This window comes from Xiphophorus maculatus, chromosome 9 (genome assembly GCF_002775205.1).
Source record: "Xiphophorus maculatus strain JP 163 A chromosome 9, X_maculatus-5.0-male, whole genome shotgun sequence".
Taxonomy (NCBI): Eukaryota; Metazoa; Chordata; class Actinopteri; order Cyprinodontiformes; family Poeciliidae; genus Xiphophorus; species Xiphophorus maculatus.
The window spans coordinates 12,041,970-12,068,005 of record NC_036451.1 but is presented as its reverse complement, the minus strand read 5'-3'; the positions used below and the strand labels follow the sequence as shown (position 1 = coordinate 12,068,005).

Sequence of the window (26,036 nt, the reverse complement as noted above, 5' to 3'; positions counted from 1 at the left end):
CTCTCAGAGATCTATTATCAGACAGAAAAATCACAGGTGATTAAAAAAAATGTGTCCTAAATCAAGTTCAAATCTAGGTGCACCAACATTAATTAACAATCAACAAAAGAAGGGAAAATTAAATGCATATTTGAGTAATGTTACACACTATTTGACATTTGATAATCTGAATATTTCCCAATGCGCTGAGAGTTCAGCTGGATAAACTGTGGATTCTTTCCTATCGGGTTGGTGTGAAAGTATAACCACAAGAGGGCAGCAAAACATAACATTTCAGATTGCCCTTTAAGCCGACACAAATGGCGACTTCAGGGTTCTCCTCCAAACCTAGCGCTCTCCATTTATTCTAATGCATTTCATTTTGATCTCATCTGACCAGAGCACCTTTCCATACCCCTATTTCACAAATGCCCGTTTTTAGAGTGCAAAACTAATGGTTGTCTTGTTGGTTAGCATTGCCAAAATAAAACTTCTTATTTAAATTTATATTGGTTGGTCAAAGTGCTCTTTTTGATACTTTTCACTTTATGTGCTTTAATAAGAAATAAGACAGTTGTGAAGGGTAATCAGCATAGTTAATTTTCAAAAGAAAACAAAATACATAAGAGGTTTTGCCCAATTTCAAAAACCTCATATGTTTGCCAATTAAGTGACAACCCAGTGGTCCCAAATAATAACAGGGTAAATGTTTGTTATTTGACAAAGTCCAGCAAATACAGAGGTCGATTCAGTAAGACCAATATTTAATCAGCTTTGACAGTCAAAAGATAACATTTAATTTCAACATTTGTTCTCTTTTTTTAACTATTGTGACTAAAATAACACAGACATAGTGACAGATAGTCATCTTCTCTGTTGAGTCATCAAATGTTCTTCTTTACAGTTCGCCTAAGCCTCCATGTTTCTTTAATTGGACAAAGTGAGATTCTGGACTCCCAGATGCTTCTTCTTCTCAAAGAGGTCAGTATGTCTAAAGGTTATTTCTAAGTATCTGGAGATTTTTTTTATGATTGCAGCAAAAGGTTATCATAACAGCAACGTGAAAAGGTATTTGCCACATTCACATTTCTTCTGTTTATACTTTTTTTTGTCACAATTATATAATTCAGATTGTCAAACAAATTCTGATGTCATCATGTCATCAGACATGATGTTGATAATGTGATCATCTGGGACTGCTTTGCTGCTTCAAGACCAGAAAAAATTGTTATAATTGATGGAACCATGAATCTTGCTCTAACAGTAAATAATGGAGAATATCTAATCATCAGATAAAAACTTTAAGCTCAGGCACTCTTTTGCTGTGCAGTAGAGCAGTAATCTAAAGTCCACCTACAAATGGCTCTAAAAAACAACAACATAACAACATACTGAAACATGTAATGTGACCAAAACGTAAAAAAAGATTAAATATCTAAGGAAAAACACTTTTTTCACAGCACTATTGTTGCTCTCTCCTATTCGGTGTAATAAAGTAAGCATGTTAAGATTTTGCAGAAAGAACTGTGAGACAGCCCTTGCAGCACCCACCCAGTCAATGTTTGACAGGTTCAAAGGCCAAAAACCGGCTCCTTTGTATTAGTCAAAGTCAAACTATACAGTTTATCATTTGTTCATTCGTAAACAATTACGAAACAGACGCATGGGTGAAATCTGAAGCTTCACTAACTTAATCTGGTTTTCCACATGAAGAAATCAGCTAGAGTGACATGTCCATTTAATTACAGACCTGGCGTGAGTGGATTAAAGGATTAGAGTCAGGAGAACTCAGCAGGCTTTCAGGTCGAACAGCTTTTTGATCTTGCAGGAAAGTGAAACATTTCTGAGGATGTTTTAACAAAAGCAGGTTAAAGTCTACATTACGATGACTGTCATGTTTTGTGTGTCTCTTCTTTCCTTTGAGACCCCTGATATCTACAACATAGGGCAGAAGTCGGGACTCTTCACCATGAGAGTTGTGAAAGTAAAGAAAGTGAGCGGCAGGAGATTTCATCATCCACCAACAGCCGTCCCACAAGATTAAAGAATTTCACAGAAATCCATGTAAACATAACTGGAATCTTTTCCATTGATGCAGTGACCCAGGAAGTGCTTATGGCTGCTTTTGTAATGTTTCATTTATCTTTGTAGTCCCAGATTTGATCTAGTAATGACATAGAGCATGTTTTAGTTCAAAGCTGAAAAACCAGTTGGATTTGCTGACTGATTGAACTGCTTCCTATTAGCTATATTAGCTAATAAAGACATGGAGCCATGACATCTGTTCTTGTTGATCGTCTAGGAAAACCTAGAGCTCTTCATTCTTCACTCTGCTCATAAACCAACACTGCCAAAGTCACCATTACCTGGGGTTATAACCATATAATGACCACTATTCCTGCCTGGCTAGTAAACTGATTCATCACTGGAGTGGGGTGTAAAGAGGACAATGAGAAACCCCAGAACCAACAATACAGAAGAGCTAAAGGTCAGTAGTGGAGCAATATGGGTTTCCTTTACATTGCATCAGAGCAGCAAACTGACCATTTCAATGCAACTCTGCATTAACACAGGAACTTGTGTAAAAGGAGCCCACACCAAAAGTATTTTCTATATAGCACATGGAAAACCTTTTCATTAAAACATTTAAAAAGTTTCAATAATTTGTTTTGCTTTTATATAATATTCAAATGTTCAGAGACCCTGAACATTTGAATATTGCCTTTGTAGTCCCAGACTAGATCTAGTAATGACATAGAGCATGTTTTAGTTCAAAGCTGAAAAACCAGTTGGATTTGCTGAGTGATTGAACTACTTCCTCTTAGCTATACTAGCTAATAAAGACATGGAGCCATGAAACCCCTCATTTGAATTTGGGGTTTTCATAAGACGTAAGAATTTACAGAAATATGCGCTCAAAATATCTGTAATGATGTAAAATGTGTAATAGAGTTAAGGCGATAAAATACAAAAAAACCTTTTCAATGATACTAAAAAAATGTTGAGATGCAGCATATACTTGTGATTAAAGCATGAGAATTACAGAGGAAGCATTAAATGCAAATGTAACTTAAGTAATTGCATTTGGCCGTTCATTAAAGATTAACCTAATCACCTTCAAACAAGCCCGTTTACTATTAGCCCCGCCCATTGATGATATTAGCCAATAGAAGCGTGCAGCGAACCTTCGCCCCATCCCTCCTCATTGGTGTTCGCTGTGGTCGTGGAGGAAGTTTCTGCTGACGGCCAGTGGAGCAGGTTTCCACGGATTCAATGCCTTATTTTAGTTCAAAATTATAATAAAAAGCAAATCCGCGCTGCCGTGATCGCGCGTAAAATGTCCGTTTTGGAGTCTCTGCCTGCGGAGGAGAGGGAGTTTCAGAAGGCTGTGGCTCAGATCGGAGGAAAGGAGAGGATTTATCTGGTCAGTGATGTCTGTGGAAGTAAGGAGGTGGACGGAGATGACGTCGGGATATTTCAGGAGTTCATACGTGACATGTTTCACAACAGCAGCCCTGACATCGGCGAAGGACAGCTCCCATGCTGTGCGCCAAGGGATCATCGGGGCGACACTGAAGGCAAGGCAGAGTCCGGAAAAAGCAACGACATACCTTTAACAGAGAAGCGCAAGGATTTGGAGGAGGGAGAGAAAGAGAAACGACCGAGGAGCAACCCTCAGAGAACCGCAACCAGGAGGTTTAATATTTACAGCTCCAAGCGAGCTATAGACTCCCCGGTCATCGTCTTCATCTTCAGACAGACCTTCATCAGCAGAACTTCAAACGAGCTGTGTCTGCTGGAGATCCTGAAGGACGTAAAGGCGCGCACGAAGCGTGGCCCGGTCACCCGGCCTGCTCTGATTGGATTAATACACACCACGCAGGAGAGCGCAGAGACGCAGCGCTGTGCGCAAGTCCTGGAGCTTTTGATGCGCTCCGTGTTCCGCAAACACTCACCAGACACGATTTGGGTCAGCTGTTTTATCCCGAAGACAGAAGACAGAATCCTGAGCGTCAAGAAAAACACGTGCAAAGCTGTTTACGCTGCATCCCAAACAGCAGGTGTAGACATCAATTCATTTAAGATTAAGTTAATTTATTACTCAATTTTCTTAATTTAATATGGGGAATACAGACGGGAGGTCTTGCCTAGGGCACATTGCATGCAAGAACAGCCTCTGAGTGCAGCATTAAAAAGTGAAATATCTGGAATTAGCTTTACAAAGCCTTGAATCCAATTTTAGCAGTAAGACCACCTCTCTTAATTTGCTGGCCCCAGGGCTGGATTTAGGAAATTGTGGACCCCCTGGGCAACAGCTTGTTTTTGATGGCTACACAGTTTTGTTGTTATTTAGATTTTCTTTGTATGGGATTATGACTTTTAGGCCTTTCTCACAAAGCAGAGCTTGCTGAACAGTGAAAATACTTTTTTTTTATGTTTAAATGCAGCTGAAATATGTTTGGAGCTGATCATACTGTATGAGCTAGGCAAGCCTGCCTCAAATATCTCTGTGTTGGCTAAATTTGGACAGGAGATTTGGGTAACAAAATCTATTTTTTAACATATTTTTCTGGGCTAAATAATAACAAAGTCTGACCAAACTAACACAGGCATGAAAAAGATATCCTAAAGCATCAATTGCTTTTAGGGAAATTTAGTATTTGTTGTACAAAGTCCTATAAAAGGCTTAATTAGAAGGACATTATTGTTTTCAAATAGTTGCATGTTGCTTTTATATGTCAAAATCCAGTTAATTAAACACCTCACGGCCAGGTGGGTCTAAATGTTGTCAAACTATAAAATACTGTGCTTGGAAAGCATTTATTTACAGAGACATACATCTGTGTTTTGGGGTAATTAAAAACAGGGAAGGTCACTGAGCTACAACATTTATTTTTTATTTTTTTATTTATTTTAAACCTTAGTAGCTGGTTACAGCTACAAAAGTTTTGGTTATAGTTTGACTCGAGACTTAAAACTGACTAAAGACTAGGATAACAGTGACACATTCTTGCAGGGCTCTTTTGGGCAGGACTTTACCCGGACCATGAGGTTTTGTGGAGTCTAAAAGCAGTTTCTCTCTCTCTCTCTCTCTCTCTCTTAGAGATTTTCAAAGAAAACCTATAAGCCTATATCAATTTATTTATTCAAATTTATTGGAAATTAATTTATACAATGTTAGAAATTATCATGGCCCCTTGGACTGACTGTCCAAAGCCAAACACACAACAGCTGGCCAAAAAATCTCTGAGTTTGTTTACCCAAGAGTCTTTATCTGGCTGCTGCAATTTGTTAAAGAAACTTTTGTGGGTTGAGACCAAGACTTGCTCATAGCTGAGGGGCCCCACATCGTCCTAAAGCAGACCAGCATGCACCGTGACATGTGGGTCAATGTGTGACATTCACAAGACCACACATTTTTGCACACATTCTTTTCCCCTCCCAGGCATAGTTGCAAAGTCCATCGAACAAAGGCAGGATTCATAAAACAATCAGGCTCTTGGATGTGATGCCAGACCATTAAATTCTTATTATTACCTTTCAGATAATGCCGGGGAAAGTAGGAGCCAGACTTTGTGGCCAATCCAGTGTTGTTTCAGGCCTCAGGTGGGAGAAGTCACAAGGCAGACCAACAGCAAATCTTCGAACTGCAAACCAAAAGGTGGCAGCGTTATACTTATGAAATGATGTTTTATTTATTATGTCCTTTTGTCATGTTAGCTTACACTATGTAGGGTTGTCTTAATTACTTATGGTCATTAACGTTTGTCATAGACCAACACAAAAGAGAACATAACTGTGAAGTGAAAAAATGGCATGGTGTAAGAATGAAAACGTAATGTGACCTGCATTTGTACTCACTGAATCCACTCTCGGTGGAATCCCCTGCGGTTACAGCTGCAAGCCTTTATGGAAATGTCTCCAGCAACCGAGACTGAAATTATTGCCCATTGTTGTTTGTAGCGTAGCTTCAAGGTCAGCCAAACTGGATAGAGAGTTTCTGTGAAAATGAATTTTTCAATTCTTGGCACATATTCTCATTTACTGCTAGGCCTGGACTTTTACTGGGCTGTTGTCAGACATGCTACAGCTCTGGCTGTGTGTTGAGCTCCATCCATGTTTCCAGCAACCTACTTCCCTGAGCCTGCAGGGGGGAAACATATTCACAGCATGATGCTGCCAACACTAAGTATAGCATGGTGTGGCGCAGCATTACCTGAGAATGTGTGTGTGATTGTTTTCTCCCTCACATAGAAGACGTTTTGCATGACTGAAGGCAACCTATAAATAGAACTTCTCCTTGTTTTTTAAACAGTGGATTTGTTTTTGCCAGCCCTTCACATTTGTGAAGTGCTCATCCGTGAGTTGTGGGTTTTTGCAGCTCCTTCAGAGTTGGCATGGCTTAGAGGGGTGATCACATCTTTATAGGTTTCCAGTCGGACCACGCTTTTATTCAGACAGTGTACAAATCTTTGGAATATGTTTAAAATTTGGAGTATTGTTTCACAACCTAAGCTTGCCTTAAATTTCTCCATAACGTTTTTTTTTTAGGGCTATCAGAGTAAAGTATAACAATGCATTCTAAAAAATTTTAATATTTATTTGTAAAATAGAAATTAAAACCATATTATTTTCCTTCCACTTTACAATTATTCACTGCGTTGTGTTGGTCTATTTTTATAGTTTTTTGCTTTCATTCTGGTCTTTCTAGCAGAGAAGCTGAATTAGTTAAAACAAATGGAAAATACATCTGTGTAGTTACATCTAAACTCTCACGACTAAACTGTTAAAGCCATAAATGGTGACTTAATTAAAAACAAATCTTGTTTGGTTTAATTGAACATTTCAGGCGAAGATGGGAGCCCAGACGAAGGACTCCCTCTGAAAACTGGCGTCTTCGCTGCTGAACCTCATGTGAAAGCTGCAGTGGACCACTGATGTTAATACATGTGGCCAGCTGTAGACCTATCACTGTGGACATCCTCACTGTGGAAGTTCAACAAAAAAAAACATTATGTCATGTAACAGCCTGGTTATTACATGATGCTGAAACTATGACCACTGAGCCAACCAGACTTCTACCCTGAAAGATGCTGCCTGACAACTTGTTCTTAATAAATAACCTCAAGATGATTTACTGTATCTGTATAGTTTTACTGTAACACCACATTAACAGGGTATTTGATGAGATCAACTGAGGTGTAATACATAAATAAGCACATGTTGAAATGAGCAACAGAATAGCTGGTTGTTAGTACAACGAAGTCAACTCTTATTTTAACAGCCTTGAACCGAAGTGAGCTTTCTTCTTGAAGTCTTTTGTTTTTTACATGATACTTTAATTTAAACACTTAAATGATGCACGGCTCTATATTATTCCATTTTTTTAAGTTTAATTTGTTGCACTGTCTGAGGTGACACTGTGAACCCAGAAGAGCTCCATCTGTTGCACAGAAAATAAATGACCCAGACATTTTAAAGGGATCATTTTTTTAAATGCTGTGAAGCAATGTGATTTTGTTTATGCTTTTGCTTTTATTTTAGTAGAACTTTGTGCCTTAGACAAAGTACTGTTTTAACTATTGTTTATCACAGGAACAAAATGCAACTGTTTAAAGTTTAAGTATTTATTTAGAATGTCAGTTTAACTGTCTTTATGAATAAAAATACTTTAACATGGATCGATATGGATTTTTGTGTGTGTGAAATATAGTTGTTGTGTTGAACTAGGTCCATTAAAAATATATAATTTGAAAAGCCCGTTTATTTTAGGAACTTATCACTAAGCAAAAACACATTATGTAGAATAATTAAATATAGATAGATATTTCAGTGCTGCTATCTAAGATAATTTTCCACTTACAGACAATAAAAACTTCACATTTAAAGTTAAAATATTATAAGACCAATAAAAAATATTTTTTACATACCAAAATGTAGGCATAATGAAAAATATGTTTAATACCCGCTTTGAGGTTGCTATTTTCTAAAGGTATTTTTAGTCTGACAAACGAGACAAATATGACGGTATCTTATGGAACAGTATATAAGAAAAAGTAATTGTCCACCATGTTACATTATGAATTAACTGTGATTAAACTACATCTTTTTGAAAGCTGAGCTTAAATGAACAAGCCGAACCCAGTGGCCTACAGCTGGTAGATAAGACCTGTACTGCTCACCTGCTTAACGCCTCCTGCACTGACTGATCAGTGATTCTGCACTGTTCTTCAGACCTGCCCTTTCTAGCTATTATTAGAATGTGGTCACTTCAGCTGCTTTAGCTATCTGTCTGTGGTGGATTCCGTAGACAGTTTTTTCCTCCATGATGGTTCATCCAGCTAAGTCTCTTCTACTTTAATTGTCATGTGACATTCACAGAGCACTTTGTCTCTTAATTGGGGCCATCTTTCTGATGTATTTTTGGACCTTGGATGTTTCATCTTGGATGGTGGCTCCATAGTCCCCTGCCTCTTTCTCTTAGTACAAATATTCTGTAGGTGCTGAATCTGTTGTGGAATCCACCATACATGGCAAGTAGTTATTATGTTTTAACATCTGTGGTTAAAAGTTCCTCCTTCTGCAAATTAACATAACTTATGTAGCATGTACATAAGTGTTTGTAATGATGTAAAACACTTTGAAATGCCTTGCTGCTGAAATGTGCTATACAAATAAAATTGGATTGATCGATTGATTGATGTAGGAGAGGAGGAGTCTTGTCAAACGAAAGAGGTCGTCTTTAAAAATGCCTTTCTATAACCCAATTACACTCAAACTCAGTTGAATTAAAAAAACACACAAAATAACTATTATTTTTTCCTCATTAATTTTTTTATTTATTGATAATTATTGGACATAATGAGCATATGACAATTAAAGTAATATTATCGTGTGTATTTATGATCAGGCAGAAGGGAGGCCAGCTAACAAAGGTCCTTTCCAACGGGGGCTTACGATATTATTGGACAAAAAGAAGTGTAGCTGGCTCAGAGCGTTTACACATATAACAAATCTTATATTTTCTCTCCAAGAACCCGTGAATACGTCCGCTTTTTAAATCTAATTAGTGGATCCGGGGATTTATTCGAGAAGCAGTCATGATAACATCTGCCGGTGAGTCTCAGAAGAAGGTTTTTAATTTTGTAGTTTTAACTTTAGCTAGCTGCCATTGAATTAGCTGAGTCACACGGTACTAGCAACCGGTGACAGCGGACAATACAAGCCGTCTGGAGGGCTTCATGTGGTTCAAATAGGTTTAACGGAGTAAAATATTTATTTTGGGGGAAACAAATATTTCAACTGTCTGAAATAATCTGTTTCCCCCAAAACATGAGAACTAATCACTCCGTCACAAACTCCTCAGCTGTGTTCATTTCTATCATAATGAACAACAAATTTTGTGGAATTGAAATATTTGTCCTTTACTTGCCAAAGTTATGTGTGGGGGTTGGGGCACCAAATATTTTAGCTGTCTAATAATCTACTGCCTCTCTGTATTTTACTGCTTATGGAAAGTAAAAATTTCTTTTTCTTTTCGTTTTTCATACTAGGAAACGAAGTGCTTAAATGTTGCTTAGGGCGTGGGGAGGTGGAGTGTTTTTTTTTTGTTTTTTTTTTTTCCATTTGCAGAAATTCAGGATGTTAAAGTTTCTTTGTGTTTGTCTTTTACAAAGCTGGGATCATTTCCCTCCTTGATGAAGAGGAGCCAAAGTTAAAGGTAAATATTATTTGCACAGTAATCTGTCAGACGTACTGAGATGGTAAACATTTCTGAAAATCTTTGCAGTTCATGTTTTAGTAAAAAAGACCTTTTTATAAAAAAGTTAGTAGAAAAAGATTTTCCTTTCTTTTTTGGTTAAAGCTTTAAAATATATGAATTAAGTTGTAAGCAATGTTTTTGTCTAATTTGCAGGAGTTTGCTCTGCATAAACTAGACTCCGTTGTGAACGACTTCTGGGCTGAGATTTCAGGATCTGTAGATAAAATGTAAGTATAAACTAATAAGTTTGAATGTGATGAAAACGGGACAGCAAGAACATAAGTGTACAATTGGAGTAAACATTTACAGAAAAACAAATGTGAATTTCAGTGTTTCCCTTTTCTGTCAAATAAAACTACTTCTCTTATATGTCCAGTGAGGTCTTGTATGAGGATGAATCTTTTCGGAGCCGAGAATTTGCTGCCCTGGTGGCCTCGAAGGTTTTCTATCATCTTGGGGCCTTTGAAGAATCCCTGAACTATGCCCTCGGAGCTGGGGATCTCTTCAGTGTTACAGATGACTCCGAATATGTGGAGACCATCATCGGTGAGTGATGAAACAAGAATTCTTCTGTTATTACTGTAAAACTTGGTACATAGTGAGATGATGATCTTTATTGTTAATGTTTACACAGTCGTTTTTCTGGTGGAAGTGAAAATCATAGTGTGTCATATTACTCCTATTCAGGCAGAGTTGATGCATGTATTCCCTTTATTCTGTTCAGCCAAGTGCATTGATCACTACACCAAACTGCGGGTGGAAAATGCTGAGCTGTCGGAGGATGAGGAGAAGAAGGACATCGACCCTCGCCTTGAGGGGATCGTCAACAAGATGTTCCTGCGTTGCTTAGATGATCACAAATACAAACAGGCTATTGGCATCGCCTTGGAGACCAGGCGTCTTGACATTTTTGAGAAGACCATCCTTGAATCGGTCAGTACCTTTGTCATTCACATATACAGTTGGTAATATTTACTGCAAATTTAAACCTTTCCTAATAGCTCTATATCTTGTGAAATATATTGCATTTTTAGATCAAAAATTAAAGTAATGATCAGATTTGTTCTGCAAATATTGATGTATTTAATCAAATTTAACTTGTGAAAGTGTTTTCTCTCTCTCTCTCTCTCTGTCTTGTGACATTACATTATAGTTGTTTTGTATGTATTTTTTTTGTTGTCTAGATTTTTTGGTAATATTAATTCATTATTTTGGTTGTCCTTTTCAGAATGATGTGAGCGGCCTCCTTGCTTACAGCTTGAAGGTTTGCATGTCCCTGATGCAGAACAAGAAGTTCCGTAACGAGGTTCTGCGGGTGTTGGTCAAGTTGTACATGAATCTGGAGAAACCAGATTTCATCAACGTTTGTCAGGTAACTGCAGTAAAAATGTCTTTAAACTTGAACTTAACAACGACTACAAAAAATTGTAGGGTTGCAAAAATGCTGAATGAATGCTACAAGCTGAATATTTTTTTTATGAAAATTGCAGAACAATTTAAAGTAAACTGCAGAAATGTAAAAAAATAGACAGGAGCAGCGGAATAAAGCAAAAGCCTACAAAATGCAAACAGAAAAACTGTAGAATAGCAGTGAAAACTTTCAGTCAATGCAAAAATCCCACCTGAAGAGATTTAGAAATTGGTGCGGAACACAGTTTACAAAGCTAAACTGTATGGTCACAACAGTGTCTAAGCTAAAATGAGCTAAAAAGTGAAATCTAGCTGAAATGCTAATATAGTTGGTAGGTTAGGACTGTAGGCATCTTGACCTATAGCAGCATACTCCATGCAGTGTGAAAAAACACATGTAAAAGCCAGAGTTAGCTAAAATTGGGAATTTGGGGTTCGATGGAGGGTTGTTATCATTCTGTTGACAATAGGTTGTGAATCTGATGCATTTTAAAACCATAAAATCCATCAGGAATGTATAGAGTTGTTTTGGTTTGGTGAGCAGTGCTTTTCTTGGCTTAATATACATGGTGGGGTGTTTTTGCACCCCTTACTGGGAGGGACGTACAACGGCAGGTAGATGACGGGGAAGAAGCTGTAGAACAGGGGTCTCAAACTCCGGTCGTCAAGGGCCGCAGTCCTGCAGTTTTTAGATGTGCCACAGGCACAAAACACTGGAATGAAATGGCTTAATTACCTCCTCCTTGTGTAGATCAGTTCTCCCAGCCTTGCTAATGACCTAATTATTCTGTTCAGGTGTGGTGCAGCAGAGGCACATCTAAAAGTTGCAGGACTGTGGCCCTGGAGGACTGGCGTTTGAGACCCCTGCTGTAGAACCAGTGTGATGCTTTGTGTAATGTTCTTCTGTCAAGCCTTGGGTCTTGTCATCCATGTACATGTTTTGTTGACAGCAAAGAGTTTGAAGTATTAATTTGTCCTCCAAATCTCCCTGGGGAATTTATTGAACAGTTCTGAAACAGGGGGACTCAACATCACAATTTATAGTAGTTAATGGATCTGCAGGTATTGGTTCCAGTTACCACAGCACACCTCCAGGGGGCGAGCAGAGTACATTTCTCAAGTTGTCCAGGCGTTTTCTTGTTCTTTTTTTTCTTTTCTTTTTTGTTGCAAGTCTTTTGTTATAACTGTATATAAATGCGCTCCGTGTATACGTGTATAGCTGTTTTGTGCTCTTGCACAGATGCATCAGTATTATTATCTCCCTCCTCTTAAATGTAATTAAAAACATTTTGAGTTTTTTTTTCTTGTCTAGTTATATTTGGCAAGGTTGTAGAAAAATTGGAAAAAATTGTCCAAAAATAATCTATGACCTAAATATCCTGATATATAGTTCTTTTAGAGATCTATTTTACATTGTGATACAAACACAATTTTACTGTTTTTAAACAGCAACAAATAAAACCCAGATCCCTTATTGCCTCCCAATCAAACACTAATCTTTTCTCCATTTAGTTCCATACATAACATCTGAACAGTCCCAACGTTTAATGTTTTGCTTTCTTTCTTCCTCATTAGTGCCTGATTTTCCTGGATGACCCTCAGGCTGTCAGCGACATCCTGGAGAAGCTAGTAAAAGAGGACAACCTTCTAATGGCCTACCAGATCTGCTTCGACCTCTACGAAAGCGCCAGCCAGCAGTTCCTGTCCTCTGTCATTCAGAACCTGCACACCGTAGGAACGCCCATCCCTGCAGTGCCTGGCTCCACAAACACAGGCACTGTTCCCACAGCAGACAAGGAAAGGTACAAAGAGCTGAAAAATATTTAGGTTCACATTTTCTGGCCAGCTTGACCAATAACTTGTAAACTAACTGAAATTAATTAAAATATTTCTTGATGGGATTCCAGTGAAGCAATGGAGACTGATGAAAAGGCTGGAAGCTCACCAGCTGGAAAGGCTGCAGAAACTGTAAGCATTTCATGTTGTGTAACAATGCTGGCTTTTTTTCTGTCTAAATAATGAAAACTGTTACTTCAGTTTTCCTCATGGCCTCTGTGAATCATTCTAGAAGGAAGAACCCAAAGACCAGAACGCCAAAATGATCAAAATTCTTAGCGGGGAGATGACCATAGAGCTACACCTACAGTTTCTCATCCGAAATAACAACACAGATCTGATGATTCTGAAAAACACAAAGGTAGAAAATGCTGAGATGAACCCCAGAAACTGCTGCAAACTTGTTCAGATGATTGACACATTGTTAAAGTTTGCTTAATGTTTAATTCTTTGGTGCTGCAGGACGCAGTTCGAAACTCGGTGTGTCACACAGCTACAGTTATCGCCAACTCCTTTATGCACACAGGAACCACAAGTGATCAGTTCCTCAGGTAAAAAAATACATAAATAAAAAGACACTAAAGTTTAATATGTGCAGCACATTTCATTTTAAACAAGTTAAATTTTCTTCTCCTATAGAGAAAACTTGGAGTGGTTAGCAAGAGCCACTAACTGGGCAAAGTTTACAGCCACAGCAAGTCTGGGTGTCATTCATAAGGTAAGACTGAATCATTATAAAGTGAAATTTGAAACAACTAATCTGTTAGCTCGTTTAAATTTGTGATTTGACTTTGAATTTCAGGGTCATGAGAAAGAGGCACTCCAGTTAATGGCCACTTATTTGCCTAAAGACACTTCCCCCGGCTCCGCCTACCAGGAGGGAGGAGGCCTGTATGCTCTGGGCCTCATTCATGCCAATCATGGTGGGGACATCATTGATTATTTGCTCGGTCAGCTCAAGAATGCCAGCAATGATGTAAGGTTTTTTTCCCCCATCTTTTTATATTGTTTATTTCCTTTCAGAATCTAATATATAATGTTGCTTGAGAAACAGATTTTTTCCTAATTGTCTGGATTAATTATTTTTCTTTTGTAGATTGTCCGTCACGGCGGAGCCCTTGGATTAGGTTTAGCTGCTCTGGGAACAGCCAGACAGGATGTTTATGACCTGCTGAAGTCCAACCTTTACCAGGATGACGCCGTCACTGGTAAAGCTGCTGAAATCACCAAATCACTGTTGTCATTTCTGGCGAAGCAAATGCACTATAAGAACTTTTGTGAATTCTAAATAATTTGTTCTCAAAAGAAACCCAAATATTTTAGTTTATTTTGTAACATCAAAATTTGGTGGCTATTTCACGCTACAACAAAATGAAACGCATAAATTATGCAGTACAAACTAGGGCTGCACAGTATATCGCGATACATATGATGTTTCAACAGATTTTTCTTCTCTACCTCATTGATTATGTCAGTGAGTCACAGCAGCCCTAGAACTTGTTTATTTTTTATACCAATGTGTTTAATGAGGTGAAGTTCAAAACAAAGCATGCTGATGGTTTGATATGAACTCCAGGCGAAGCTGCAGGCCTGGCTCTGGGTCTGGTCATGCTGGGCTCCAAGTCGGCCCAGGCGATCGAGGACATGGTGGGCTACGCTCAGGAGACGCAGCACGAGAAGATCCTGCGTGGCCTTGCTGTGGGGATTGCTCTGGTCATGTACGGACGCATGGAGGAGGCCGACGCCCTCATCGAGAGCCTCTGCAGAGACAAGGTTTGACTTCGAGCCACTAAGAGGATAACTAACTTTTGTTGTTTAAAACAGAACAATACATATTGCCCAGTAGATTTTATATAAACTTGCTTGATTTATCATGGGAGGAGGAAATGTGGAGGACATTAAACAATTTGAGAATAAACTAAAAGCCATTATTCTTTATTAGGCTGATGCACTGCACATATGTTTGATGTATTGAGCACTCTGTAGCAGACTGTTTACTTTATGTCACGTGAGGCTTTGTACTCTGTGCCAGGTTTCATTCTGTTAAAGTTAGCGGTGGGAAGGGAGTCAAACCCAAACAAACACAGCTCAACTCTCTGCTTTCTGTCATTGTTTATGGTAGGACCCCATCTTGAGGCGGTCTGGTATGTACACCGTTGGAATGGCATACTGCGGCTCTGGGAACAACAAGGCCATCCGACGCCTGCTGCATGTCGCTGTGAGTTTCATCTGTAAAGCTCTCCTACTGGCAGGTGGACGGGTTTATCCACCTGGCTGTAAAACACATGCAAAGTTGCTTTTTAAAAGAGAATATTGTACTGTATTAACCATATTTTGACTTCTGTTTGATCTAAACCTTTTCTAAAAACATTTTCACAATTCTTTTTGAAGGTTCAGAAACTTTATGTTCAAAGCAGAAAAAAAAATCAAATTTGTTCCTGCTGCTAAGTTTTTATACTGAATCACTGATGTTTTATTGGTTGCCCTGTAGGGGGTGCTCTCTGCAAGCTACGTTTGTGCATGGGTGTGACAGTGGAGGTGCTTATTTTATGAGAAGCCACATCATTAAAACTAAAACCGAAGAGGTCAGTTTTTTCCACTTGATATAATGACTCTGCTTATTTTAATTAAGGTGAGTGACGTGAACGATGACGTTAGAAGAGCTGCTGTCGAGTCCATTGGCTTCATCCTCTTCAGGTAGGATCCCATTTTAATTCCTTCAGCTTTCACCAGCATGCTTTTTATTTTCCATAAAGGCCTTTTTCAGCTTAATCAAAGTGATGCATTGTCTTGTAAAGTTAAGACCACATTAAGGTTTGCTTTAGTAAAATGTATTTTTGGTGTGATTGGTACCAGAGTGAGAATAAGTTACCAATTTATGATTTATTTTTATGTTTTCATTACTTTTTAGTTTTACAGTTTGCATAAAGTAGAGTTATTTCACAGCAACAAATATATATATATATATATATATATATATATATATATCTTCTTTATACCAGATAGACCTGAATTAAAATTTCTGGCTTGCCTGCAAGAAGCTATATGTTGCAGAAAGCTTGCACAGAAATAATCCCTATGGTAAAACTTGGCTGTGGCAGCATCATGCCGTGGGAGTATCTGTGAAAAGGCATGAAAACTGCAGTTCGGAGGCTCTCCATCTAACTGAGCTGCAGTCATTTTATTAAGGATACATTTATAGACTATAGGTGTTGAAATCTGGTTGAGAAGTCCTGCTAAAGACCTGCAGCTGTTATGAAGATAAATATTTATGCTCAGCACAGTTTGCAGATATTTATTTGATGAAATTTGGAAACAAGCTGTAATTTTTCTTCCACTTCAAAATTACGAATGAGATTTTGTTGATCTATCACATAAAATCCCAATAAAAAACATTCAGGGTTTGCATTGTGACAGTCGCAATGCAGAAAAAAGTGGAAGCAATAAAGTATGTGAATACCTTTAATATCTTTGCCAGGCATTGTATTTATATGTGCTTTTCTCTCTTACATTATTATGAATTTTATCATTAAATCCAAGCATTGTTTAATGGCATGTCAAATAAAAATCAGTGTGTACACACTGAAGTCCAAAAAAGGTTCTGGATGGTGTATGTGATCAATTTACTGCTTGAAAAAACCTCCATAAATCTCCTTTGTTTAGAAAGACTCATGAACCACAGGATTACACTTAGTCCACACTTTTCCAACCCCAATGACTCATTTAGTCATGTGCACAACCAGGCAATCAGGTCAACTCCAAGTTTGAGTCTACCGTGTTTCTCTCTTTCATTATAAATAAATGGAGCTCTTGAAAGGAGTCGGAGGTCTAAGCAAGGATCACACTTTCTTCTTCTGCTTCGTTTTTACCTCTGTGTAAACTGGGCATTTCTTTCTCGTTAATCCTATTTTCTCAGTTAGGCTGAGTTTAATCTAAACTAGAAGTGTTTATGTGTTTGAATTATTTTTGCCCCTGAAAAATGTCATCATCTGATGTATGCATACAAATAATTAGCTGCAGTTGAATACATGTATGGTTGCACAGTACATTGCGGATATATCAATGTATGCAGTACTGATTCTGGATAATGCTGTTTGGAGAGCAATAATGCTTGGCTAATACATCCCAAGTGTTATGAACATGCATTTTCTTAGGCTAATGTAATATTTAATCAGTTGGATGTCCTCACAGCAGCAGGCGCTCTCACAGGACACAAAAGGCTAAAGGTCACAGAGTGCTGGAAGCAGAGATGAGAAAAAGAGGAAAGAAGAAAATGGACAAATGTCACAACTGACACAACTGATATCCTTATCGCAATATGTACCAACACTATAAGCATCATTTCTCACTCGAATATCGACCAGTCCTAATGCCGTTGCACTTTAAGTCTACACACACTGGAATTGCTGCCAGACTGTTTCTCTATTCCCCTCAAACTTTTATTTATTTAGTCATTTTTCAGAAGGCAGCATCTTGGCATCTCGTTGTGCTTTGGACAGTTTTTGCTTTAGAAGATGGCAAAACGAAGTATTTGTTTTATTAAAGAACATTCAGAATCCATTTTATCTCTTTGTTCATTCATATGTACAGACTGCCATTCCAAAACCATTTTTAACATTTCAAACCAGCAGGCTGCAATACACATACAGGAGAACATCCCAATCATTCTCAAATTTAAAAAGTATCAAGAGTTCAAAGAATTTGCCCTTTACAGAAGAGAATCATATTGTTTTAAAATGTAAGCATGTGGTCTGAGAGGGTTTACAGCATATTTAGACAGTCCAAATTTAAGGATCAGCAGAGGAATATATTATTATATACAGCATTCAGAGTTTTTCCCAGGTTGTCACGTCTTTTGGCCTAAACGGGTTCCTATTCAGCATATTCTGCTCGTTTAGTGAAACAGTTGCAGCTTTTTTTTTTCCAGCTCTTTTCTGAATACTGTCTGGAAACTGAAGCTTTCTCTTCAAGTATATCAACAAATTACATGGTAAAAATAACATGTGTTTAAAGGCCCGCTGCAAAGATGATGCAACAAGAAACACTGACTTGCAAAAGTTTTGAAAGCCCTCAGATTTTTTTTGTCAAATTACATTCTCAAAATTTAATGCACTGTACTGAGGATTTTTAATGTGTTAAAGATTACCTTGATTATTGTAAAGTTGAAAGAAATGATACCCCTAAATGAAATCAATTGCAACAAATTGCCTGGAGGGGGCGCAACACAACCATGGGGAAGAAGGCGCTCTGGTCGAATGAGACGAATGTTGACTTTTCATGCCAGAGACAGTACATCACCCCAAACTCACCATCCCCAGGGTGAAATATGGTAGTGGTAGCACCATGCTTTGGGGAAACATCTTAGGAATAGGAATGTGGATTTGAAAGTAGATGGTGCTAATTGCAGGATAAACTAGAGAAACTCAACTATGTCTGAACAGACAGACTGAGGTTTAGATCAAATTATGTTTGTTAGGATGCCCCTGTCAATGTCCAGAGCTTTTTATATCCTAATTTGTAAAACATTTTGTAAAAGTATGTAAACTTTTTTCTTTCATTTCATAATTATCCAGTACTTTATGACAAAATGTTAAAGGGGTTGTAAAACTTTTGCAAGGAAATGTAGGTTTTGTTGCTTCATCATTATGTCATAGGTGCAGACTCCAATCTTAGTCTCTTTTTTTTCATATCGTGGGTAAGCCTTTGTCTTTGAATTTGAATATGCACCAAACCAAACCACATCATCTTTGTCTCTATTCATACACAGCTTACATGTTCTTCCTGTTTAAAATCTTCATTTTCAGTCAAAAGAATTGTGTTTAGCAGAACACCACCTGGTGACTGCACAGCCTGCTGGCACCTTAGTGGACTTTGGTAGCTCACTCGTCCAATGCCGTTCTTCATTCCCCGCTTCATGAACAGTTTTGAGTTCTCTGCCATGGAAGATTTAAACGAAATGCTTGTAAGATTCCAGTCTGCAGCAGTCGAGCCAAGCTGCCGTCCCAGCCTGTCCCTCGTGCAAGTTTTGTAGTTGCAGGTGATGTAGCGCGTAAAAGCTTCCCTGAAGGTTTTATTGAAAAGTGTGTAGACCAGAGGATTGATCCCTGATGACACGTAACCAACCCAGACAAAGATCTCCATCAGACGGGAAATAACTTTCTCAACACAGCTGGAGCACAGAGCAGAGGTGATGTTTGTGATGAAGAACGGGCACCACATGACGACAAACAGGAGGAAGACTATGCCCAGCACTTTGGAGGCGCGCTGCTCGTTGCTCAGAGTCTGCATTGACTTCTTGCCCATCGTCGACATTCTGCGGAAGGATATTTCATTCTCCGTGGGAGCGGTCATCATCTCCGCATTTGGTTTTTCTGGATGCCTGGGAAGTCTGATATCCAACATGTTCATTTGCTCAGCTTGAGGAGAAGCTAAGGCCGGGTCGCTTTGGAAAACTGTGGAGATCGGTGAGGAGCTAAAGCGCTGGCTCACCTTTGACCGCAGCAAATAAACCTTTTTGCGCAACACTTGCACGGTGAGAAGGTAGATGATCATCATGATTGTCAAAGGGATGAAGAATGCTGTCAGGGAGCCAAAGATGATGAACTCTGAAAAAGTGTTTGGTTTCAGCAGGCATGTGTGATTACTGTTGAAGGTGACATTCTTGTCGTGAAGATTCTTCAGCCCTTTTATCGGGATTGGGATTGCAATACCTGGAAAATGGAAAATACTGTTAATATTGGCAAAAATAAACACTAACAACTCTGAAGCCATTTTTAAATATATTTTTAATCTAGGAGATTATGGTATGTTTGGTCAAGTACAACACTATTGTTTTTGTTGGCAGCTCATTGTTAATACCCAGTGAACGATGGAAAAACTTTACTGGATAAATTGGCCACGATACAACCTTCCATCCGTTTACTCATCTACCCAATCGCTTTCCCAGATGAAAGATTTTCATTTATAGCAGCTGACAGATATTTGACTCTTGACCTGAGCTGCAAAAAATCCTAAATCAAAAACTTGGTTCTTATGGGGAAAACTAATGAGTAATATGTGACTACTCCAGAGATTTGTGTGACAAATGGTTGGTGCAGCAGTGAGCAATTCGTTTTCCTAAAGGTCCACATGAAAAACTAGGATTGGTTCATAGTTCAAATTATATATTTGATATTAAGCTCCTGAATCTAATGTTTGATATACTTTATTAACAACTATAGCTTAATGTTTTACTGTAAATATTTGTCTTTTCAAACTCATTAAAATAAGCTGTAATATAGGGGTGGATATTTATTTTATCATCATTTATCATGAGAAATTTCTTACAAGAATTCAGATTTATTGTCATGATAAACTCCAACTAATGTAAAAGTATAGTGTTACTATTTTTTTCCACTGTTCAATGAAGAGATCAATAAATACCAATAAATTTGAAGATACTGCTTTTGTGTGCAGTTTAGTAATATAAATTGCACTTCTTTACTTGACTTGTGTCCTAAAGAAGCATTTACAAATGGGAATGTTTTTCAAGAGCATAATTGATGTTTGTGGGGCCATATTGCTGTGACACAGTCATACTGTTACCTAAAAAAAAAGTAATAAATGGTTCTTGTTGTCAATTTATATTGTTATCACAATAGCAACCCAAAATATTGTAATTAGACTTTAAGTCCATATCACCCACCCTTACTGTAACCCCAGACGCTCCCTGTTTTGTTCTTTACATTTCAATTCAGTTGAATTCAGCTTATTAGTAAAGCGCCACATTCACAACCACTGTTGTCTCAATGCACTCCACAAAAAAAAAAAAAAAAATATATATATATATATATATATATATATAGTACAGACCAAGAGTTTGGACACACCTTTCTAATTCAATGGGTTTTCTTTGTTTTGATGACTATTTATAAGGCAAGAAATCCCACTTATTAACCTGACAGGGCACACCTATGAAGTGTCAACCATTTCAGGTGACGACCTCTTCAAGCTCATCAAGAAAATGCAGAGTGTGTGCAAAGCAGCAATCACTGCAAAAGGTTGCTACTTTATTTATATATATATATATATATATATTAGAATGATGGGCATCATCTCTTCTAGTTCCTTTTTGAAATCTTGCAGCTCACTTCAAGGTGCCAGACAGATATTAGGTGATTCTGATTCATTAGGTCAAACAGTCATCAAGTTGGTGTGGGTTTTCTTGTTTTTTTCACATAACATAAAATCATCATTTGAAAATTACATTTTATAGGTTTGTTTTGTCTGATAATATAATATTTTGATCTAAAACATCTAAATGTGACAAAAATAACTTTTTCACGGCTCTCTAAAAGCTAGTTAACATAGCAACCCAAGCACGAACACTAAGCCTCTTCATGGGTCACCTAAAAGGCAGGATATGGTCCAGAGATCATAAAATACCCAGTTCTTTACTTAGAGGAAGGATAAATAATAAGCTTACAAATGGATATGAGCCAAACGAGTGCGATCTTGGCCAGGGCTTTGGCTCTGGATTTGTATTGGCTGTGTTGAATCGGCTTCTTGATGGCGATGTAGCGATCCAGTGAGATGGCACAGAGGTGCATAATGGACGCTGTAGAGAAGAGCACATCAAGGAAGAGCCAGATTGGGCAGAGAAAATCTGGAAGAGGCCACCTAGAGTCTGAAAAGAAGACGAGATAGAGGTTAATCTTATCAACCATTTCCTCGTACAGTAGCTATCACTGATTTTATTATGTCTAAAATTAGCAGCTAAATTAATGAGCTTGTTAGGTTTTCTTGTATTAAGAAATCCTTTTCTGACTATTATGGGAGATTCAGGGCAGCTGAAGAGATTACAAACATCAGTCATGTAAAAAAAATTGATGTTTGTTTATGTGTGTGAGGAATGTCTTTACTGGAAACTGAGGGTTCACTGCCTGTTTATGGAGCTAAAAGTGCTTCATGTAGATTGTGGCTTAGACTCAGCTCAACAGTAGTGTTTATTTTGACTTCCAGGCGTAAAACTGGCAAGAAATTTGTTCTGGCTTTTGTCTCTGACTCCATTAACTTTACAAAAGCCTGTTTGTGGAAATATTTTGTATTTTTTTCTCTTATTATGATTATGTTCACTTATGTTTCATACTGGGGGGGATTTTTGACTCACAGTTTTGGTCAGTTTGGGAGGATTTCATTGATGAATAACAGCTCTCTTTCTCCTTGAGTGGATGCTCACCGGAGAGTTTTTTTTTTTGTTGAAATGTTGATTAAATTTGTCTTGAGAATAAACAGAATAGGCTGTGAAAGTCACCTAGCCACAGGCGAGCTTTTCATTTTGTTAAACTGAAACAGGAACGTATGAATCATACAACTTTGTTATAATATTCAACTTTGTAAGCAGGCTGCTGCCCAGTTGTGGTCACTTAGTTTACAGAAGCATTCTATCTTCTTCTCAGTTTATTTTAAAGTAGTTTAACTGCCATCATTTTCTTTCATTTGTCCATTTATGTGTTTTTCAACCAAACATCACTGGTTATTATAATTTTCAGAATTTTCTGGTCCTCACTTGTACTCATTAAGAATTACAGAGCTCTGAGCGTTGCGGTGTAGTTTTGTGTGTCTTATTATTGTTAGAAAGTTAGAAAAAATACAAAATGGCATAGCAGCATCTTAAATGACATTTTTCTTTGGAATCACAATGTTGATCTTAACAAAAGTAGCAAGCCTGAAGAACTTAAATTTGGTGATTGTAGGCAACACTGGCCCTTTTACTCTTTGTATACATGCAAGAAAATAAATAAAACAGATGAACAATTAATAATTTAGTTATAAGTGTACTCATTGTTTCTTGTTTGCATTTATTTATCTTTTTCATGACAATTGTACTGGCAGTATTTGCCTCTTCTGTAATTTTGTAGTGAGGAATCCATGCAGCACTATGGTGGGGCAAAACTACAAGCCCTATGATGCATTGAAGCAATAAATCCTGATGAAATGAAATTATCCTCAGGTTAGGCATTTAAAATGAAAATGTTCTCCTTAAATTGCTCAGCACCAGCTTCTTCATTTTTGAGTGTATTTATAAAGAATTGCCATTAAAACAGTAATCACATTAGCTTGCTAAAACCCTTAAATATTATATGCTTTAAGGGATGAAATTTAGTAACTTATGTGTAAACCACAAGCCAAAAAAGTGTCTGTTTAGGCTAATAAAGTTCAAATTTTAACGTGCCTTTGTTACTAAGTTGAATATAAGTTAATAGGTAAGAAAGTTTTTCACTTTTCTTACTCTAAAAACATTTAGAAACTTGAATATAAATCGTTTTGATCTGCAGTTTCCACTGGGTTAAATGTTTAAACAGAGTTTCTGGTTTAGTTTCTGGTTTTAGCACAAAGCTAAGGAACATTTCTAGAATACCTGTCTGGATTTACATTGCACATACACAAAGTATCGGTCAACCGATACTGGCCACTTGGCCAGCGTCGCTTTTAGCATTGCTTAAATATTCAAAAGACAGCCCACTTAAAAGCAGGTTTGATTTACAGAGATTCCACTTATTTTATATTATCTTTTACATATTTCTAAATGTTGTTTGTTGCTAACCTCCTCCTGGCAGCTTCATGTTGATCAGTCAGCTCTGCTATGCCTCACCCCGGCCTCATGTACATGTTATATGTCCCTGTTTTTGCCTCCTTGATCTCCTGCACATTTCAGCACTTGGTGCTGCATCTTCTCTGATTGGAGGTTAAAGACAGCTGTCTGTCAAGATCATCAGCGTTTAAAGAGACTTCCTCTTTACTGATGGCAGAGGTGAAAAGCACCTAAACAGCAGTGAAGGAATTAAAGAAAATTACTGAAACCATATTTATTGGTTTACTTTAACATAATTCCATATAGCTGTTTGGGAGGGGGGGATTATACTTTAAACTTCTCTTGTCATCCTGATTTCTTTTAGGCTTCATGCGTTTCAGAAAATCTTAAAATTAACTTTGTTGACTTTCATCTTTTCCATTCTTTCTCAAAATGTCAAAAAGGAAAAACTGAACAGGGTCCGTGTTGAGGCAGCAGACACATCCAGTTCTTTTGAAAACCATTATGATAGAGGACGCCTTGTGTAACACCATCTTCCACTCTTGTGTGGTGTGTGTGTGTGAGAGAGAGAGAGAGAGAGAGAGATACACGATTACTATGTGGCCCATTACCTTCTAATTGAATTAATGAAGAACAGCTTCACTGCAGTACTTCGCCCTGAACTGTGTTGTTGTGTAGAAGACGTGGAATAAATTTGTAAGTCGGTGGACACGCCGCTGTTTTTATTCAGAATGGTAAACAAGTTTAAATGGGAGATATTGTTTCATATTTCGTGCCTGTGCTGAGTGGCTCAGTACAGGCCTTACTGCTTAATCTACAGAGGGAATTTAATTTCTTTTGTTTTAGCTCCTCTCAAGTACTTTTCTGTGCTTTGCTGAGTGTATTTGGTGCTTCCTAGAGGTATTTTCCACTTTCAGTGCCAGTTTTTCTAATTGACAAGTTAAATTGAGTTGGAAAAAGAAAACTTAAATGTAGCTTTTCCGTTTGAAGACTTTGCTTTGTCTCAATAGGACACATTTTATGGTATAAAATAATATATCTTGTTATACTCACTATAGAGAATAGTGACGAGTGCGATGGGCATCACTAGGAGTCCCACCAGCAGGTCGGCGACCGCAAGCGACATCAAGAAGTAGTTGGTGGCATTTTGCAACTTTCTCTCCAGCGACACGGCCAGAATAACCAGAATGTTTCCTCCTATGGTGGGGATAATCACCATGACAATGAGGAGGGCGGCCCATCTCAGCTGAGCCTCGGGCTCCTCGTCTGCATCTGAACTGTTATTGAGCGGGTGAAACATGTTGCTGCTGATGCCGCGGCGGGCCTGAGCGTGGGCGGTGGCTCTGATCTCTGTGCTGTCAGACGCTCGGTCAGCATGGTCACTGGGTCCCGCAGGCGAAGGCGCAGGGTCTGCTGGGGCCGCTCAGGGCCGGTGCACAACATGCATCGTCCCGTGAGCAGAATGACAAGTCTTTGAAATTACGATGGCTGAAAGATTTAGGGTGCAAAGTTAGCAGGGCCACTGCAGTAAACTCCAGAGCTGGAATAATCCCATCACGAGCAGAACTTCCACAGCAAGACGAACACAGAGGTCCTCGCTTTCCCACGCAGCTAATTCTCCCATCATCCACTTAAAACAGCAGAAAAAGTTTTACGTTTTGTTCCTTAATGTATCCCCATGTTGATATTATGGAGAAGAATATGGCTTACTTGGTTTTACATCTAATTCATCAGTGTAGTTTCTGTCTATTAGAATAAATCCATTTCCTAAAATATGCCGCTGTTTTTGAAAATGTCAAAAACTTCAACAAATTCTTACCTTTTTCCAGGTTGGTGCTTGATGAGCTCCTTTTGCTTCTCAGTCCTTTAAGTATCTTCCCAAGCTGCAGCTCAAAGCCAAATGCATTTCAATCTTAACTTTCTATGTATATTCTTCCACAGCTTTTATTGCTTCCTTTTACTGCAACGTTTTCCACATAAGAATGAAGCTGAACGCCCCGCCACAGCAGTTAAATCTGTCCCAGACTGTAGCGATCCATGATGCCGACTTGGCTTTCCCTCCACATGCTGGAAGGAACTCCAGGCTTGCTTTGCATCACCTGAAGCGATCACAGGTTTAAAACTTTCAGATGTGCTGCCTCCCTCTCTCGCCGGCTCTGCTTCGCAGTCTGCAATCGCCTCGCACTCTGTCCTGTCTCATTCGCCGTCTCATCCACCCCCCACTATACCCACCCCTTCATCTTGCGAGCCAGACTCGATACGAAACAGATGAATGTCTTCTTGCTGGCCACGTGCCAGCGGTTCAGGGAGGTAATTTCCCTCAACACAGCCGTCCCGCTGTTTATATTTGCCACTCTGTGTTCTCTCCCCCATTGGAAACGAGCAGTGACCCAGGGGAGGCCACAGCGGTTTATGGGGGGGAACCTTTTTCTGTTGTGGTTGTACTATAAAGCTTTTCTCTCCCTTTTTGTTCCC

The 26,036-nt window shown here is 38.4% G+C and overlaps 3 protein-coding genes across 7 annotated transcripts in view; 2 read left to right on the top strand and 1 right to left on the bottom strand.

The window, feature by feature from the left end:
- The first annotated feature begins 777 nt into the window (after positions 1-777).
- c9h2orf72 (chromosome 9 C2orf72 homolog) lies at positions 778-7,658 on the top strand. 3 transcript variants are annotated; one of them, XM_023340198.1, is made up of 4 exons: positions 782-960; positions 1,904-4,040; positions 5,525-5,641; positions 6,830-7,652. In XM_023340198.1, exons 2-4 carry the CDS (start codon positions 3,317-3,319, stop codon positions 6,916-6,918), a joined length of 930 nt encoding a protein of 309 aa, XP_023195966.1. In that variant the 5' UTR covers positions 782-960; positions 1,904-3,316; the 3' UTR covers positions 6,919-7,652. The 3 variants fall into 3 exon arrangements, with proteins under 3 accessions (XP_023195967.1, XP_023195966.1, XP_023195965.1); XM_023340197.1 differs by having other exon boundaries at positions 1,728-4,040; XM_023340199.1 differs by lacking the exon at positions 5,525-5,641 and having other exon boundaries at positions 778-4,040; positions 6,830-7,658.
- Positions 7,659-8,921: 1,263 nt separating this feature from the next.
- psmd1 (proteasome 26S subunit, non-ATPase 1) overlaps positions 8,922-26,036 on the top strand; it is a 35,049-nt gene continuing 17,934 nt past the window's right edge. The window contains exons 1-16 of one of the 2 annotated variants that reach the window (XM_023339940.1): positions 8,922-9,096; positions 9,657-9,700; positions 9,896-9,969; positions 10,119-10,288; positions 10,467-10,675; positions 10,971-11,114; positions 12,728-12,954; positions 13,060-13,120; positions 13,224-13,349; positions 13,451-13,539; positions 13,628-13,706; positions 13,791-13,964; positions 14,085-14,196; positions 14,565-14,761; positions 15,111-15,206; positions 15,621-15,685. In XM_023339940.1, coding sequence (XP_023195708.1) covers positions 9,081-9,096; positions 9,657-9,700; positions 9,896-9,969; positions 10,119-10,288; positions 10,467-10,675; positions 10,971-11,114; positions 12,728-12,954; positions 13,060-13,120; positions 13,224-13,349; positions 13,451-13,539; positions 13,628-13,706; positions 13,791-13,964; positions 14,085-14,196; positions 14,565-14,761; positions 15,111-15,206; positions 15,621-15,685 — 1,883 coding nt within the window. In that variant the 5' untranslated portion in view covers positions 8,922-9,080. Of the gene's footprint in view, positions 9,097-9,656; positions 9,701-9,895; positions 9,970-10,118; positions 10,289-10,466; positions 10,676-10,970; positions 11,115-12,727; positions 12,955-13,059; positions 13,121-13,220; positions 13,350-13,450; positions 13,540-13,627; positions 13,707-13,790; positions 13,965-14,084; positions 14,197-14,564; positions 14,762-15,110; positions 15,207-15,620; positions 15,686-26,036 lie in introns of both variants that reach the window. The other variant, XM_023339939.1, reaches the window with a different exon arrangement.
- On the bottom strand, positions 16,088-25,737 carry htr2b (5-hydroxytryptamine receptor 2B). Of its 2 annotated transcripts, none has more exons than XM_023339941.1 (4): positions 25,381-25,737; positions 24,615-25,191; positions 21,453-21,653; positions 16,088-19,698 (listed from the first exon to the last, which is right to left on the bottom strand). In XM_023339941.1, the coding sequence occupies exons 2-4, from the start codon at positions 24,859-24,861 to the stop codon at positions 18,746-18,748; spliced, it is 1,401 nt and encodes a 466-aa protein (XP_023195709.1). In that variant the 5' UTR covers positions 24,862-25,191; positions 25,381-25,737; the 3' UTR covers positions 16,088-18,745. The 2 variants fall into 2 exon arrangements, with proteins under 2 accessions (XP_023195709.1, XP_005800379.1); XM_005800322.2 differs by having other exon boundaries at positions 24,615-25,049.